Raw genomic sequence first — 15,582 nt, 5'->3', positions numbered from 1 at the left:
GGGTCAGGCCTCCCGCCGAGCAAGGGGTCGGAGCGCGGGAGGTGCCGCCGTTCCCTCGGGCCGGGCCACCCGGTGCCGGGTGAGCGGAGCTTTGTGGTGTTTCGCTGCAGGGAAGATGGCCTCGCGGCGGATCACGCGGGAGACGTTCGATGCGGCGGTGCAGGACAAAGTGAAGCGGTACCGCGCGGAGCGGGGCGGGGCGGCGCGAGAGGCGATGCGGCGCTTCAAAGGTAACGGGAGGCGAGGCGGGGAGCTGCGCTGCTGCGCTGCCAAAAACCGCCGCCTTTTGGGGCTGGCGGCTCGGCGCGGCCGCCGATGTTTTAAAACGGAGGGCGAATATCGGGTAAAAAACGAATTTCACACAAAGGAAATCGTGTGTGAGCCGGGGCTGCTGGGCCGGGCCTTTGCAGCCTCGGAGGCTTTGTGTGGTTTTTGTGGTGAAAGCTGTGGTGAACGGGCGCGAAACGCGTCCGTCTGTCTTCTAAAGCTCCTGTTGGAGAGGTGTGGAAAAATGGCGTGGGTTCCATCTGCAGGAGGCAGGGAGCTTTAAAATGAGATCTCTTCTGATCGAGTCGTCGTGTCTTAAACAAACGACTTAATTTGGTTTGATTTTTTATTTTTTTTTTATTTATTTTTTTTTTTCCTCCGAGCATCTTTTGCCTTCCAAACATAAATACTGGAATGGGGATTCCTGGGTTCTGTACAGGAACAGAACCTGTTAGAACCTGATAAATTCCATCATTTCTGCCTTTATTGTCATCCTGGTGGTTGTGTCTGTAGCAGATATTATCTGCTGTTCTGCTGTGGAATTCTGACATTGGGTGTGAGAACAGAATGTGAATATTCCGATCCTTTTACACAGAGAAATCCCTGTGTGAGCATTATGTACATTGAAATCTTCCTGGGTAGGAAGTAGGGAGTGAGAAGGAAGGAAGCTTTATGGCAGAACTTGTGTTTCAGACTTAATAAATGGCTTTGTAATGTCTCTGTAGGCTTTTTTAGTCATTCAGTGCTTTTTGCTGTTATGAATTGTTTAATGCATCCAGGGAAACACATCAGTGTGTTTTTTGTCATTGCAGCTCATTCAAGGCCAGTCCCGAGACCGAGGTATGAAGACAGCTTTCATGATGATGGGAGATACGACGATGCCCAGCACCATTCACACGATGACTGGACTGAGAACCCTAGAGATGAGTATCCAGGACCTTCTTACAGACCTGCGAGCCCTCTCATAAGGAAAGCTAACTATTACCATGAACAGTTTGGCCACCCGGCGTCTCGTGACCGGGAATACGGGCACCCAGCTGCACGGGACCGGGAGTACGGGCGGCCGGCTTCTCATGGCCGGGAATATGGGCACCCCCTGCCTCGGGACCGGGAGTACGGGGGCCTGGCTTCTCATGATCAGGACTATGGACATCCTGACTCTTGGGAAGCTACCGGACCACACGAAACTGACTTTAGTTCTACAGATATTTTAGGTGATTTTAGATCACCTGGACTCATGGAAGATGAATATGGCAACATGGAGAGTCAGGAGTATGATGTAGACTTCGGAATTCAATCCGACAGTGAGTTCCGACCCCCGATACGGAGGGGCAGCATTGGCAGGGGAAGAGCCCTGCGAGGGAGGCGAATTACAAGGGGCACTATTAAAGCTAAGCTATTCAAAGGAGACATCAAAACCCCTCTAAAGAAATGGAACACTAAAAAACTGCAGCCAGGCCCTGATCAGAAGCCAACTGTGCAACCTGATCAAATGGCAGAAACTGCTGACCGACCCAACCAGAGGCCGGTGGCCATCCAGCACCCCAATCAGAAGCTGCCTCCACAGCCTAATCAAAGGCCAGCTATGGCAGCCCCGAGGCCTATTCTCAGGCTCCCAAAGCCTGCACACGTTTTCAGAAATCTCAATTTTGAGCTCGTGGACAAGTCTGACATTTTCTCGATGTTTGGAGTACAAATCATAAAATGGGCTGGATTTCACACAATAAAAAACGATGCGGAATTTTCTCGACTCTTTGGAGCTCTCTTTGAGCTGGAGACAGAAACATGTGCAAAGATGCTTGCTTCGTTCAAATGCTCCTTAAAGCCAGAACACAGAGATTATTGTTTCTTTACTATCAAGAGTTTACAACATGCTGCTTTGAAAACTCCCAAGGTGGACAATGAGTTTTTAAATATGCTGTTGGACAAGGGTGCTGTGAAAACAAAGAACTGCTTCTTTGAAATAATAAAACCCTTTGATAAATATATAATGAGGCTACAAGACCGCCTGCTAAAGGGTGTCACGCCTCTGCTTATGGCCTGCAATGCTTATGAATTAAGCATTAAGACAAACGGTTTTGGTAACCCCAGAGAAATGGCGAGTGCTTTTGAGACCACTGTTTCTCTTTGTCGTAAGTCTTTAGCACTTCTGGGTCAGACCTTTGCATTAGCATCTGTTTTCAGGCAAGAGAAAATACTGGAAGCTGTAGGGCTACAGGAAATGGCTCCAGCACCAACCCTGTTCCCAAACTTTGATGATTCAACACTGTTTGGAAGAGAATACATTGAGAACTTAAAGGCTTGGTTGGAGAAAAGTGGATATCCAATTCAGATGAAAAAAGCTGAAGCAGAGTCCACAGTGCAGCTTAAAAAACCCTCTCCTGACACAAAAGTTAAAAGTGAGTGAATCATTGTAAGATTCTTTGCAGCATGTGGTTTCTTTATTTGTCAGTAGTTCGTTGTCTTGTCGCTACAGCTTTACTAGTTCACAAATAACAAACTGTGGGAATTCCACGTAAATCACAGGCAGTGCTGAGGCAGTGAATGCTGCCTGCTTAGCTGTGGCTTTCTGCCCTGTGCCTGTTTGTGCAGGTGAAAGCGTGTCTCCTTCCTCCCCTCTCCCACGTCACCTCTAGGGTTTTCACCTGTGCTCCTCATGACCTCATCTTCCGTCCCCAACTTGTTGCCTTGGGGATGGAGAGGCTGGGGCCTCTCTGTTGCTGGCTGCGTGATGGGAGAAGTGTTTGCAGAGAGGAGAAGTCAGAGATGTTATGTTATGGTTTTATCAGCTGCAGGCGCGTCCTTAGAGCTGTTGATTGACTGTGTTTTGTTTTTTCCCACAGTCCCCCAGCGAGCTGATCGGGAAGTGGTAGAAACCATCGAACAGCTCGTGAATAGCATTGTTTCAGGAACCTTGTCTGCCAAAGAGAGAAATGCTCAAAAGAACTGTCCTGAATATTGGTAGGTGTGTTTGAACGCTATGCCCTAATACTGCCTTGCTCTGCTCCACTGAAGGTATTTGGAATATGTTTCATTAAATTCCATATTTCATTCGGTGGGTGTAAGATTGAAGCCCATAGTGTATGTAGTTAAGCTGTTATGTTTCTGCAGCCTCTTGTCCTCCCTGACATCCCTGGAAATTGTCTTCTTGCCTTTGTTTTAGTAGACCACGTTCTGTTTGGTCTGTCAGTAATGACTGTGCTGATCCAAGTATGATATGTTCACATCAACTTACATCTACAAGGTGGAAGTAAATAAATGCAGTTAATATGTGGTCATGTAGCAGACTTATGGGTGTATTGTTTTACGTTGGGAAATCAAAGGTGAAGCACTTATTGTTAGTACAACAGTATCTCTGCACATGTGAATTGCAGCATGGCTGATTAATTACTAGCCAAATGATTTATGTCCAAACCATCATTTATTTGCTTGGCCTACTTTATTGCTTTAGAAATGGAGTTGCCTTAGTGGCTGGTGTATAACCCTGGAGAAAAAAGATCAATTACTACTGAGTTTCTGATCTGAGAATTTGAGATGAGTTGTGCTTTTGGCTTAGGCTTTTGTTTTATGTATATGATTTTGTTTAGGTTCTTGTCTGATGAAGACAGTCTAGAATACAAATATTACAGACTGAAGTTGTCAGAGGTGCAAAGAAAGACATCGTCAGGAAAGGAAGCAGGTGGGGAGGGCAGAGCGCTGGAAGAATCTGCCACAGAATCAGTCAGGGCCATGTTGTATGCCAGGAAGGTCGCAAGCATTAAGAGAAGGCTGTTCAAAAGGAAAAGGACTGGAGTTACTGCACAGCGTGGAATTCGAGGAAGGAAGGTGAGGAGAACGACCACAGGGACACAGACTTTGCTTTCAGCTGGTACAGTGCTGAAACAGCAAGACAAGCATCTTCAAGGGTCAGTCCAGTCAGAGCCTTCTGTATCAGAAACCACCACGTGTGAGAAGAATTCTTCTCTTGGTCCCTCATCCTCCCAATGTGGCACCAGCTCAGAGGTCCCTCTGCCATCAGAAGGAAGGGTGGATTCAGAGGATTTAGTGGCACCGCCTGAACTTTTCTCATCATTGCCCTGTCAGTTTCCTGATGGTAAGTGACAATTCAAGATTAGATTTTAAATAGCAAATTATGTGGGAAAAGAATTTTGTAGGATGTGCTGCTGGAAATTCTGATGACATTTGTTCAACTGGAGTAGATGGTTCTGAACTGTATTGTGATCTTCCAGCAATGCAGATTTTGCATGAAGCTGTGGATAATGAGTGATCTGTTTCCTGCAGTGGATGCTAAAACGATGGAGACAGCTGAGAAGCTTGCCAAGTTTGTTGCTCAGGTAGGACCAGAAATTGAGCAGTTCAGCATAGACAACAGTGCGGATAACCCGGACCTTTGGTGAGTAACCTGGACTTTCATCTGTATCAGAAGCCTAAGTTATCTGCTTGCATCTCGAAATAGTATTCTGTCAAAGTATTTTACATTTTGTTATGTTTTTCTTTTAAATGAGGCTTTGCTCACTGGTGGCTGAAGTGCTGTAGTGTAAATTAGAGGTGTTTCACTGTTAGTTGTACTTTGCCAACAGCCATGGAGCCCTGGGATCTCGTCTGTCTCCCTCAGAATCAATTAACCTATTTCTATGTGCTCTGTGTGACTGCAGCTTGGAGGAGCTGGAGTCTTTCCTGGGTTTTGCTGCTTCCCTTTTGTGTGATCTGAAGGCAGCTTTTTGCCTTACTTTCACATCTGCACAATGAAGATCATTGCACTGAATTCTTTACAGCACATTGTAGGAGCTGCGCTCTGTAAGAATTAGAGAATGATTGCAGTACTTGGCACGTGCAGAGGAATTGTGTGATTCTTCACAAACATACCTGGGATGACCAGAGATTTGTTTGGAGTATCTTGCTTCCATATAAGAAAATGTTCCTGATAATATTTTCACTGCAATTTTTGTCCAGGTTTCTACAGGATCGAAACAGTTCTGCTTTCAAGTTCTACCGCATGAAGGTCTATGAATTATGTCCCTCTATTAACTTCAGTGATGTGAAAGAAGCAAATGATGCTGGGGAAGATGCTAAACCTGAAGAGAGAAATGTGGACGTTTCAGAGGAGGAGGAAGAGGAAGAAGAAGAGGAGGAGGACAATGAGGAGGAAGCCGAGTTTGAGGAGGATATTTCCCGACCTTTGGAAGAAATGGAGCAAGCTGAGGAGGGAGAAGATGATGATTTCTCAGCAGGTAGAAGTGTGGAAAACCTTGCTGAAGAGATGATTTCCAAAACAGGAGAGGAAATTTCAACAGGTGAAACACAGCTTGCTGCATCATCTGATGGTGCTGTACCAAATCTGTCAACACAGGCATCAGCTCCTGCCACTGGAACCCTGTTTCCCCGCAAGAGAATCAGCAGCAAGTCTCTGAAAGTTGGTATGATTCCTGCGTCTAAAAGGATATGCCTCATAGAAGAACCAAAAGGTGAGTGTGACTTGTGAGGTATTTTGAACATAGGGGTACAGAATTTGTGTATCATATGTATTTTATTACTGATTGCCAACGAAAGAATTACATCTCAGCAATAGGAAAATGAATACAGTTTTCACTTGAGCTGACAAAGGCAAAACAGAGTAAATGGTGTAACAGTTTTTGTATTGTGGCACAATAGCAGAGTTTGCTTTGAGGTTACCTGCATCAAACATCACTTCTCAGGTGATGTTGAGTGTATGGGAATGCTGCCTTCCCTCTGCAGCTTGGAAAAACAGCGTTGTCACTTTTGCAGGTTCAGTTCATCAGCGTGTGACAGGTTTGGCAGACTGAAATACAGCACTGAGCTCACCTGGAATGTTTGACTGTCTGGGTTGGCCTGTCAGATTCTGTCAGTACAGCCACAGTGGTGGAGGGGGATCGTGGCAGTCTGAGAATTGAGAGATAAGGAGCTTAAAACTGATCATATGTGCCTTACAGCTACTCTAACAAATGTCTTTTCTCTGTGTAATGGTTGTTACTGGTGAAGGTTGTCATTTGTGGTATGAAAGTGATATAAAATAACCTCATTTCAGTCCAGAAGTGAAAGATCTGAAGTCATATATATTCGTCAGTGGATTGTTGCTGGCAAGATGTGTATGAAACTAAATACTGGAGTGCCCTTAATTCTGGTTTGTTTTTTTTTTTTTGCTACTGAGGTGTGAAGTGTCTCCGTTTGGTTTGGTTTGGTTCTGATACTTCTTGATTCTGATCCTAGGCCAACATATTGAGTTAGAGTCCCAATTGATCGTGTACTTTTTGAGTTCTGTATGAAAACGTGGTTTTCTTTACAGCTGATTCTTGTCTTTGATTTGACTTGCAGTTCATGAACCTGTCAGAATTGCTTATGATAGACCTCGTGGCTGCCCTGTTACAAAGAAGAAGAAGGTAAAGAACTCTTTTGGTTTGCATTTCATTCTGGGGATCTGAAAATCAGCTGTGCATACAGGAGACGGCCTCTGACAACTGAACATTTTATGATTAAAAGAGTATTGAACAGCTGTGTGTTAATCTGTGGGAAAAAAGTCAAGAAATGAGAGCATTGCTGGAAAGTATTATTGAAAAATTGAAAAATAGCAGCAGCTTGTTTGCTGCAGTAATGGGGATTCAGTAGTCAGATCATTCAGTGTTTGCTACTAAAAAACATCACTGCATTTCAAAATATGAAAGTGTACTCTATCACAGTGTAATGAAGCAGTTTCTGAACCTGAAAGATATTTGCTGATTTATTTCTTGTTATAAACTAGCAAGACACATACTTGCTCTTAGGTAGGTTTTTTCTGTGTGGCTTCAGGGAGTATCTTTGTTTTTCTGCTTTTTTTTTTTTTTCCCCTCTCCACAGAAACCAAAAGATTTAGAATTTTCACACAAGAAACTGACAAACAGAAATGTAGGTTTCCAGATGCTTCAGAAGATGGGCTGGCAAGAAGGACATGGCCTGGGTACACGAGGAAAAGGAATCAGAGAGCCTGTGAAAGTGTATGTAATGGGAACAAACTGCAGAAATCTGGCAGCTGTGGAACAGGCTGGGATCCTAGTAGTAACTATTTCTATCTTAACCCTCCTTGATGTGGCCAATTCCGTGTTTTGTTTCCTTCTTGATGTGGTCTTTGGCCTCAGCAAAGTAGAGCGTGCAGACTTCATGCGTTTTTGTGGCCAGGCTGAGCACAGTCTGGTCTGGAAGTTGGCTGTTCCTGGCTGTGCACTTTGACATCACTGAAGTCGCAGTGCGAACGCTGCGGTGTGTGGACGCTTTCAAAAGATACCTGGGTTCCCCTATTATTCAGGAGATGGTTTTGTTTGCTCTATTTAGTTGGTTTTTTTTAATACCTGCTATCTTGGGGATCTCCTTGCCAACATGCTAGGTGTGTAAGATATAAATAGACTCTGGGAATATCATGCACAGTACTCCCTAGGTGTAGGCAACAACATCATTTTCACTGTAAATATGTGATTCATTCCATTGCATGCTGAAAGAGGTAAGTGCATCCGCCAGAAGGTAAGTGTGCTTCTTCCTTTAAAATGTGCTTCTGTTTTTGAATCTTCACTTTGTCTTTTAAAGTTGCTGTATCCTGTGTCTATTGCTGAGGAATGGGCATCAACTCCCTGACTGAATAAGGAGGCAGAATCAATTTACTTGTCTCTGAACCCCTATGCCAAGCTTTCTAGTCCGTACATGGAATTTGTGGGTTAATGTTCTCCTCATGCCTTTGACAGTACTGGTCATTTTAGTTGGTGGCATACTTCCAGTTGTTTGCTTTCTCTTTTTTGTGATGGTTCCCTATGGTCCAGTGGCCATTACTGTATTTTTTTCCATTGATCTTTCATCTGCAACAATTGGACAGTGAGAAAGCAGCCGACCTCTCCTCCAGCTCTCTTGTGCTCACAAGTGTCAGAACCTTGGGTTCTTCACCTCAAAACTTGTTGGGACCAAATATATTGTCAGCATTTTCATTTCTATAGCTCCTGGCACAAGTCTTGCTGCTCAGCTAATAGTAAGCTATTTAATTGGTTTTGGTCTGCTAGTTAACCCCTCATATTCTAAACATTTCTGTCCATCTTTAAGAATCAGTTTTTTAGTAAGTGAAAATAGTGTTTTGCCAGTTTGAGTCCATTACTTTATCACCCATAAAGTGATTTAGAGCAGTGAAGGTTTGTTTTTCTTAGAAAAACTTGTTGGTCTTTTCTGTCGAGGTAAGTCCGAGTCATTGATTGTTTTCATGGTGTCCACCTCTCTTTACTTTCCAGTCAAAATCATTCTTTGGAAAATACTTGAAGCTCATCTGGGTGAGAATGAAACCGGTGCAACTTAATGTTTTACTTTCCCATTGCTTTGTTACAGTGCAGAGTGTTTGGGTTTTTGTTCCCTGTGGTTAAACTGCAGCCTTTGCTCTTGCCTCACCTTTTCAAGCTGCCGACTCTTCTGCTGATGACTTGTTTCAAGTCGGCATGCTGTCTCATCTTCTCTTAGCAAAAGGTGATGGATTGGTAATGGTAGGCACTCCAATTCCAGTGTAGCACTTATACCAAACAACGTGTAGCACTTTTCTGTCTGAAAGTAATAAATTCAGTTACATCAGTTGTCACACAGCGGAACTTGGGGCTCTTTTTTATTGGAGAAGCTTAAGGCTTTTCTTTGAAAGGCTGCTGGGGCAACTCCTATTTTTGTTGCTGTAAAAGAATGAGTTTCTCAAGTGAATTGAGAGGTGACCCCTCAAGGAAATGATGGCTACGGATGTTTTGAATGGAGTTTCATACTAATCTTAAGTTACTCTTCCCTACCTGGAGAACTTAGTTGGCACAGCTATGTGTCTGCCCAGTTCAAAAGGAAAAACAGAATCCAGGATTTGTAACACGGGCTGTGAAGTGGAATTTGCTTGTTGGAGTCTGTGAATATTCTTTTGCAATGGTACAACGGCCTGCTTGGCTGAGGTGGACCTGCAGAATTTAGATAAGAACCATTTCTCTTGATTCTGCTTAAGGTTCTCAGACTAATTTTAGTACGTGGGTCAAAAAGTTTTTCCCACTTCATGTAATGAAATCTTTCATGGTTAACAGTAATATGATGAACCCAGAGGATAAAACTGGCACAGAGGATCATTCCTGTGGCAGAATTTTCACTAATCCTAGCTTTGTAATGCCTGTGTTCTATGCATAAAGCTAGAGAAAGATGTTTTGGTTAACTATTTGTGTCTCCACATTCTTGTGGCTCATCTGCCCCCATCTACCTCCAGGACAGAATGCTGTTTTATAGTGTTGAGGCCTGTCTGCACCTGTTGGCATGTTTGGGTGACAGAAGGAAGCTAGCTCTTATTTCATATTTTACCTGAGAGGTCAGGAGCTCTGGGTTTCGGCTATGATGTCTGCCATGCGAGGCTTTAGCTTGCTTTGGGTACTAGAAATTTCAAGCAAGCAGCACTATGTTCCCTTGGTAAAAATTTCATCTTTTATCCAGGGTTCTGTGATGTTTCCTCCTTATTCCTCAAAGTCTCTGACTTCTGTCACTTTTGAAGTGTACGAAACAAGGCAATTTTTGGCATCCTTTCAGCAGGTGATCTCATCTACTCCAAGTAAAGCGGTTAATGTAAGAATTTGATCTGTTAGGTAACTCTGTCTTCACCGTCCCTCAATACCCTAGGAGTGGTTTCTTCCAGTGGGTGTTTGCATGCGGAATGGGAGGTGGGAGTTGTTTTACATTGATGTCAGGTGCTGAGTCTCTGCTCCCCTTCTCCCCTGAGCGAAGCAGAGTTACTTTTCCCTCAGGTTGTGTCTGTTGGAAGGTATTGTTTAGATCTCTTCTGCACGTTGTCAAATGTAACAGAAACAGTGTATTCTAACTATTCATTTTACTCCCTAGGGGTGCTACCTCTGCAGGGGAGGGCTTGGGTGTTGCAGGGGAAGAAAATAAAGAAGATGCATTTGATGTTTTCCGTCAAAGAATGATACAAATGTACAGGCAGAAAAGAGCAAGTAAATAGGTATGTGCAATGGACAAGTCTGCTTTGTGAATTCCTGCAAACATTAAAATACCAGGTTTTTAAAGTCGCCTTTTACCAAGAAAATATTGTTTCCATGAGTATATCTGGCTTCTTAACGTTTCATGAAAACCCAGACCTACCTTGAGCTGCTGAATTACCCCAAATCTTACTTTCTAGGTGTGGCATAAGAGACTTGCTCGTTAGAAAGAGCACGGATATGCAGAGGCTGCTGCGTGAAAGTCTTCGGCAGAGCGCCAGTGTGAAGAACGCTTTGTTCTCTAGTAGTGGACTGGAACGCTTATGAATTATGATTTTCCAAGATTAAAGTTAGTCTTGTATTTAATTGTGCAAGCTAACAACTTGGATATCATCTCCTGAGGGAGAAACAACTGTTTTGTTCTTGGAAGTGCCAGTTTTCCTCTGTCTTAGGCCACGTTTGCCTGTTTTGAAGTGAGGCAGCTTACTACCAACGCAAAAAGCAACGTTACCATTGCGACTAGCCTGCTTTGGCTCTGTTCCTTTTGGAAGCTGAGAACCTTCTCAAACTAAAAACTCATTACCAGGCAGTTCAGTTTATGCTTTGCTGCATGTTGTTGATGAGCTCATCTTCTCATCTGCTTTTCGAGTCTGCCTAAAGCAGTTTCCTTTCCTCCACACGCCAGTTTCAAGAAGAATCTGAACCCACCTGCTTATTTTATATAGGATTCTATACTTGAAGTGTAGGATGAATAAGTAAGTTCATTTGAGTCTGAGAGTGCTGAAATCCTCCTTGGAAAACCTTAGCAGCCAATGTTTCCATTGTAGCAAAGAAGCAGTGCATATTTTATATGTACTTTTTGATTTTACACAAGTTTGCAGCTCTTGTTCAACCAATTCTTGAATAATAGCTTTCCTACTCAAGGAAGTTTAAGCCATGACCAGGTGTGATTTGTGTGTTTGCAGAAAATACTGGAGAAGATACTTGGAAATCAAATAATCAAAAGTCATCTGGAAGTGGACCATCAGTTTTGTAAGACCATCAGTTTAGAGAGTAATTTCTGTTTCTATTAAATATTGGCTTTGCAGAAGTTTTCATTGAAAAACCCCATGCAATAAGACAAAAAGCTTGTAATTCTGAGGGACTATTTCAGATGAGAGAGAAGACTGGATTAACCTACTCTGCTTCAACAAAAAGCAGTTCCTAACTTCTTGGTGAAGCAGCTCTGAAGACATGACAGATTTAGCAGTGTTACCACAAATAAACATTCAAAGTCTGATCATTCATCTTTTTCAGACAAGTGCATCAACAAGAGCTCTGTGACTGCATTACTGAAAGTGGCAGGATGTCATGCACTTTTTTAACATGCTTCTCCATCTTTACCTTCCTAAAATTAGTTAAAAGTCTTCACTTGAATATTACAGTACCAAAACCTGCTTCACTGAAGTTCTCTTTAAAGATTTCATCTTGAGCTGACGCATGTTTTGCTTATTAGGAGCGAGTGCTGTCTTGCTGATGTTCCCATCCTGCATCGTGCTTCCTTACAGAGCAAAGAGCTTGTGCACTCCACCGTAGTGTAGCAGCACCTCAAGCTCCTAACTGACAAATACACAAGAAAATGTGCTCTTCAGTTACAAACATGCCTGTGTCTGCTGTTTAAAGAACATTATATACTCTCCATTACAAACCCTGCTGGTTGAAAGGGAGTTTGTTTGTTTTCGTTCTGTAGCAACAAACTTTTTCTGGCCTGTAACAACCATCATGAATGCAAGCCTTTTTTCTTTATGGTTTGGGTTTGTGAAGCTAAAAGAAACAGCGTCATGTTTTGGTGTAATTTTCTGATCACTGTTTTAGTTGCTTTGAAGCACGCTGATCACTACATAAAACCCTAATGGCAGGTGCAGAAAAGTACCACGCTGCTAGTTCTGTTTTTCCATGGACATCACATGTCTTCACCTTTACGTTAACAAGGAACTGAAGCATGAAGACCATAAATACACATAAGTTTATCTGGTTATCACATTTGATTAAAGACATTTGATAGTCTGGAGATTTCTGTAGGCTTTACTTTACTTGGAGATGCTTTAAATCCATAAATGTTTTGTACCTACTTTAAAGGCCATCGGTTATGGTGTTTGGTGGTGCCTGTTAAGTTCCCAGCTGGGTGTATTCTTCACTGCCTCTCTTCTGTGCCTGGTTGGCAATTATGTAATCTGAAACGTGAGCCCATGGCTAACTATCAGTCACTGTGTTGTACAGTGACAGTCTGGAACTGATGTTGTTGGCTTCTGAGTTGTTTCTCAAAAGGGATTAGTTTTTCCTTTAGTTCCATTGATGAAGCTGCCAGTTTTTCTGTTCACAGCTTTTTTATTTCCTTGCAAACTTCCAGTTAACCTCCTCTTTAACATTTACGTTTTGGTAGCGTTCTTATTATGTGTTGCACTACTTGCAGAAAGGCACAAGGCAGTGTCGTTTCACGCTGGATTGAAATCCAGCCTCTCAGCCTAGATCAGCATTCTGCGCTGCTCTGACTTAACCTGGGTTTGGCCGCAGTCCCATTTGGGTGCCTTTGCTAAACGCCTGCTTGCCCAATCTGGGAAAACTCTTGGTATCCAGATTGGAAAAGGGTACCTTCCTTCCTGATTGCAGTTCAATTTAGAGTGCAGTGCTGTCTTGAAACTAAAAGTGAACATTGGGAAAATCTTAACCTGCTACTCTGGATGGCTGTAGTTACAGTATGGTCTGTCTTTCTTGTGCCAAACTTTAATTTTGGACAAGACATCAACAGAGCAGTATTGGTGCTGAGATTCCAGTGTTGCTCTCACGTGAGTTACTATTTGCCACTTTTATCTTGTGTTACCAAGAGATGACCTTATGCTCCTTTTGCAAAAGGAATTTCCTTTTATTTTGACCTGCTTTTGCAGGCAGCTCTGATTTGAAAATTTAAATATGTACATATGCAACATTTGTTATGCAGATACATTGCCTTGTTGAAAGTTTACTAGCTTCTTTTCTGTTATTTTAGTTCCAGGCTCTCTTCCATGAAGACTGCAAGCTTCAGTGAACATTTTAACTAACTTCAGTGGTGTGTCTACTGTCTTTTGGTTGGGTTTTTTCTGTTGTTTTTTTTCTTTTTGTTTTTTTTTTTGTTTTTTTGCTTGTTTGTTTTGCCATTAATCTTGCAGAGCAATTTGCTAGTTTCTGTTCCATGCAAATTGGCAGTAGCATTTAGCTAGTAACATTAGATGCTTATGTTATTGGGTAACTGACGTTTCCTTTCAGTGTAAGTAAAACTGTTAGCGTTGTTAATCTTTTAATATCTGCAATAAATATAGAACTAAACACTATGTGGTTTAAATGTTTTGCTTGTGAGTTTGGCCGTTCGTAAGAGATGTGCATCATTTTTGGCACTAACAAGTGGAATTGAGATTATGCAGTGTTATGTTAATGTAAAGCAGGATTTTAGTGTGTGAGGGAAGGAAGGTCCCTCTGTTTCTGTGCTGCTAAAAGCTTCTGTTGAGAACAGCCACAAAATCATTTCTTAGTTACTTCTTCACGTGGCTTCCAGTGTATTAAACCCATACACAGCAGTGTTAGTCTCCAAATGAACGCCAGAACCGTTGTGCTCCAGTTAGAATGCCACTTTTACTTTCTGTCCGCAGTCATTTCCAGTTTTCTTCATGTTCTGACTTTAAGACAGCAAAACTTCCTGCATATACGTGTGGTTTATTGCCTTTAAATTTGAATTCCTTCTTTAGATGGGATACGAGGAGAAAAAAAAAACGCAGCAAACTGAAATTTAACAGTTGTGCAGCCAGGTTCTGTTGAGAGCTGAAGTGCACATATTTATTTGCTAAGGACACAGGCTGAGTCTCCTGTCCCTTGCTTTTACACTGACACCTATGGCAAGATTTACTAGACACGCTCGAGTCCCAGCTCTGCCTTTCTCCTCTGTTTTTCTCCTTTCCCTTTAAACAGTTGTTACACGTGTAAGGACCTGGTTCTAGAAGAAGGGTGTTTGCTCGCATCGGAGAGGAATGAGGAGATCCCTGTTTTGGGGGAGGTGTTTTAACAGAGTGAAGAACTGTAGTCGCTAATACACCATTTGGAGTAATTGCGTTGAAATCATATGAGGGGTTTTTTTTGTTTGTTTTGTCTCTGAGGCTTTCCTTTGTTGTAACACCAGTTACGTTTTTCCTATTTATTGTTTGTTTTTTGACAACACTCCGTCATCCTTAGTGTGAACACTTCATCTGTGCCGAGATGTTACTTCTCAGAATCGATGTACGGTACTTTTTTTCCTATTCCATTTTGCTTTGAAGTTCATCACGATGTGTCATGCTAAAAAAGAAAAGTCTGGATTCAGAAATTCAAATGTTATTTGTTTGGATTGTTTTCTATGCTACGAACAGGTATATTTTCTAATTAAAAATAAATTCTTCAAAGTCCTGTCGCATCCTTCTTTCTGCATATCTCACAACTGAGTGGCCGATCACAACCAGGCTGTAGATCTGGGCAGTAATGAATCCTTGGATGAGAACATGCTCAAAGAGCAACAGGGGACCTGGGATAAATGGTTTTTGTCAACTTTTAAGTGACTTGCTGAATTGCAGCAAGCATGGAAAATGTTTGCGTTGTCCGTGGGCAATAAAGTTACTGCTGGTCAAGAAAGCACCGGCACAGTGTGTTCTCTGAGCTTCTTGTGCCTCATTGCTGCCATTAGAAGGTTGCATTTGTTTTCTTGAAGATTGCATCCTAGCAAGGCTGTGCTCCGAGGGGCTGGTTGGGTTTCATTGGATAACAGCACAAAAGAAAAGCAGCAAATGGAATGCAAGAAAATCTTGTTTTTAACAGCTGCACGCTTGGCAGAACTTCCTTACAGCCTGGTTTGTTGTTGGGGTTAACAATCTGTATGGGTTTGCAAGACCTCCTCTAGAGGCAGGGCTGGTGGATAGGAAATCAGAAGTACGAAAAGCCATGCGTAAGGAGAAAGGACTGAGAACCCAAAGCTCTGCCTTCGTTTGATGCCCTGTCAGTTGCTGTGCGTTAAGTACTGGCGGGGTTCTGCACGCTGCTCAGCTGCAGTGCTCCCCACACAGAGCAGCCCAGGCTTTATTTCGCTGCTTATCTGTCAGTCACTGAGAAGACACAAATCAGCTTCACGCGTATTTGATTTGTATGTCTTTTCCAAACTCATAGCTTACTCCTGCACATAAGCAGTGCATAAAACTGTATCATAGAAATGATAAAGAAAAATGAATTGTTCTGTGTGTCATTTGACACAGAAATGAAAAGCAACCGCTCCTGCTGACTATCAGTATCTTGGTCCCAACACTGCTCGAGAAACCAG

The 15,582-nt window shown here is 42.7% G+C and overlaps 1 protein-coding gene across 6 annotated transcripts; it reads left to right on the top strand.

Moving 5' to 3' along the window:
• Positions 1 to 37: 37 nt before the first annotated feature.
• On the top strand, positions 38 to 14,903 carry SUGP2 (SURP and G-patch domain containing 2). 6 transcript variants are annotated; one of them, XM_042887357.1, is made up of 10 exons: positions 38 to 230; positions 1,080 to 2,666; positions 3,111 to 3,228; positions 3,855 to 4,360; positions 4,549 to 4,660; positions 5,221 to 5,732; positions 6,601 to 6,665; positions 7,120 to 7,256; positions 10,135 to 10,255; positions 13,258 to 14,903. In XM_042887357.1, exons 1-9 carry the CDS (start codon positions 116 to 118, stop codon positions 10,253 to 10,255), a joined length of 3,273 nt encoding a protein of 1,090 aa, XP_042743291.1. In that variant the 5' UTR covers positions 38 to 115; the 3' UTR covers positions 13,258 to 14,903. The 6 variants fall into 6 exon arrangements, with proteins under 6 accessions (XP_042743291.1, XP_042743290.1, XP_042743289.1 ...); XM_042887356.1 differs by having other exon boundaries at positions 11,198 to 14,903; XM_042887355.1 differs by having other exon boundaries at positions 10,433 to 14,903.
• The last annotated feature ends 679 nt before the right edge of the window (positions 14,904 to 15,582 follow it).

Source organism: Lagopus leucura, unplaced genomic scaffold (assembly GCF_019238085.1).
Source record: "Lagopus leucura isolate 7727_CA_CO unplaced genomic scaffold, USGS_WTPT01 Super-Scaffold_100081, whole genome shotgun sequence".
Classification (NCBI taxonomy): Eukaryota; Metazoa; Chordata; class Aves; order Galliformes; family Phasianidae; genus Lagopus; species Lagopus leucura.
The sequence above is the reverse complement of the archived record's forward strand: the minus strand, read 5'-3'. Positions and strand labels throughout refer to the sequence as shown.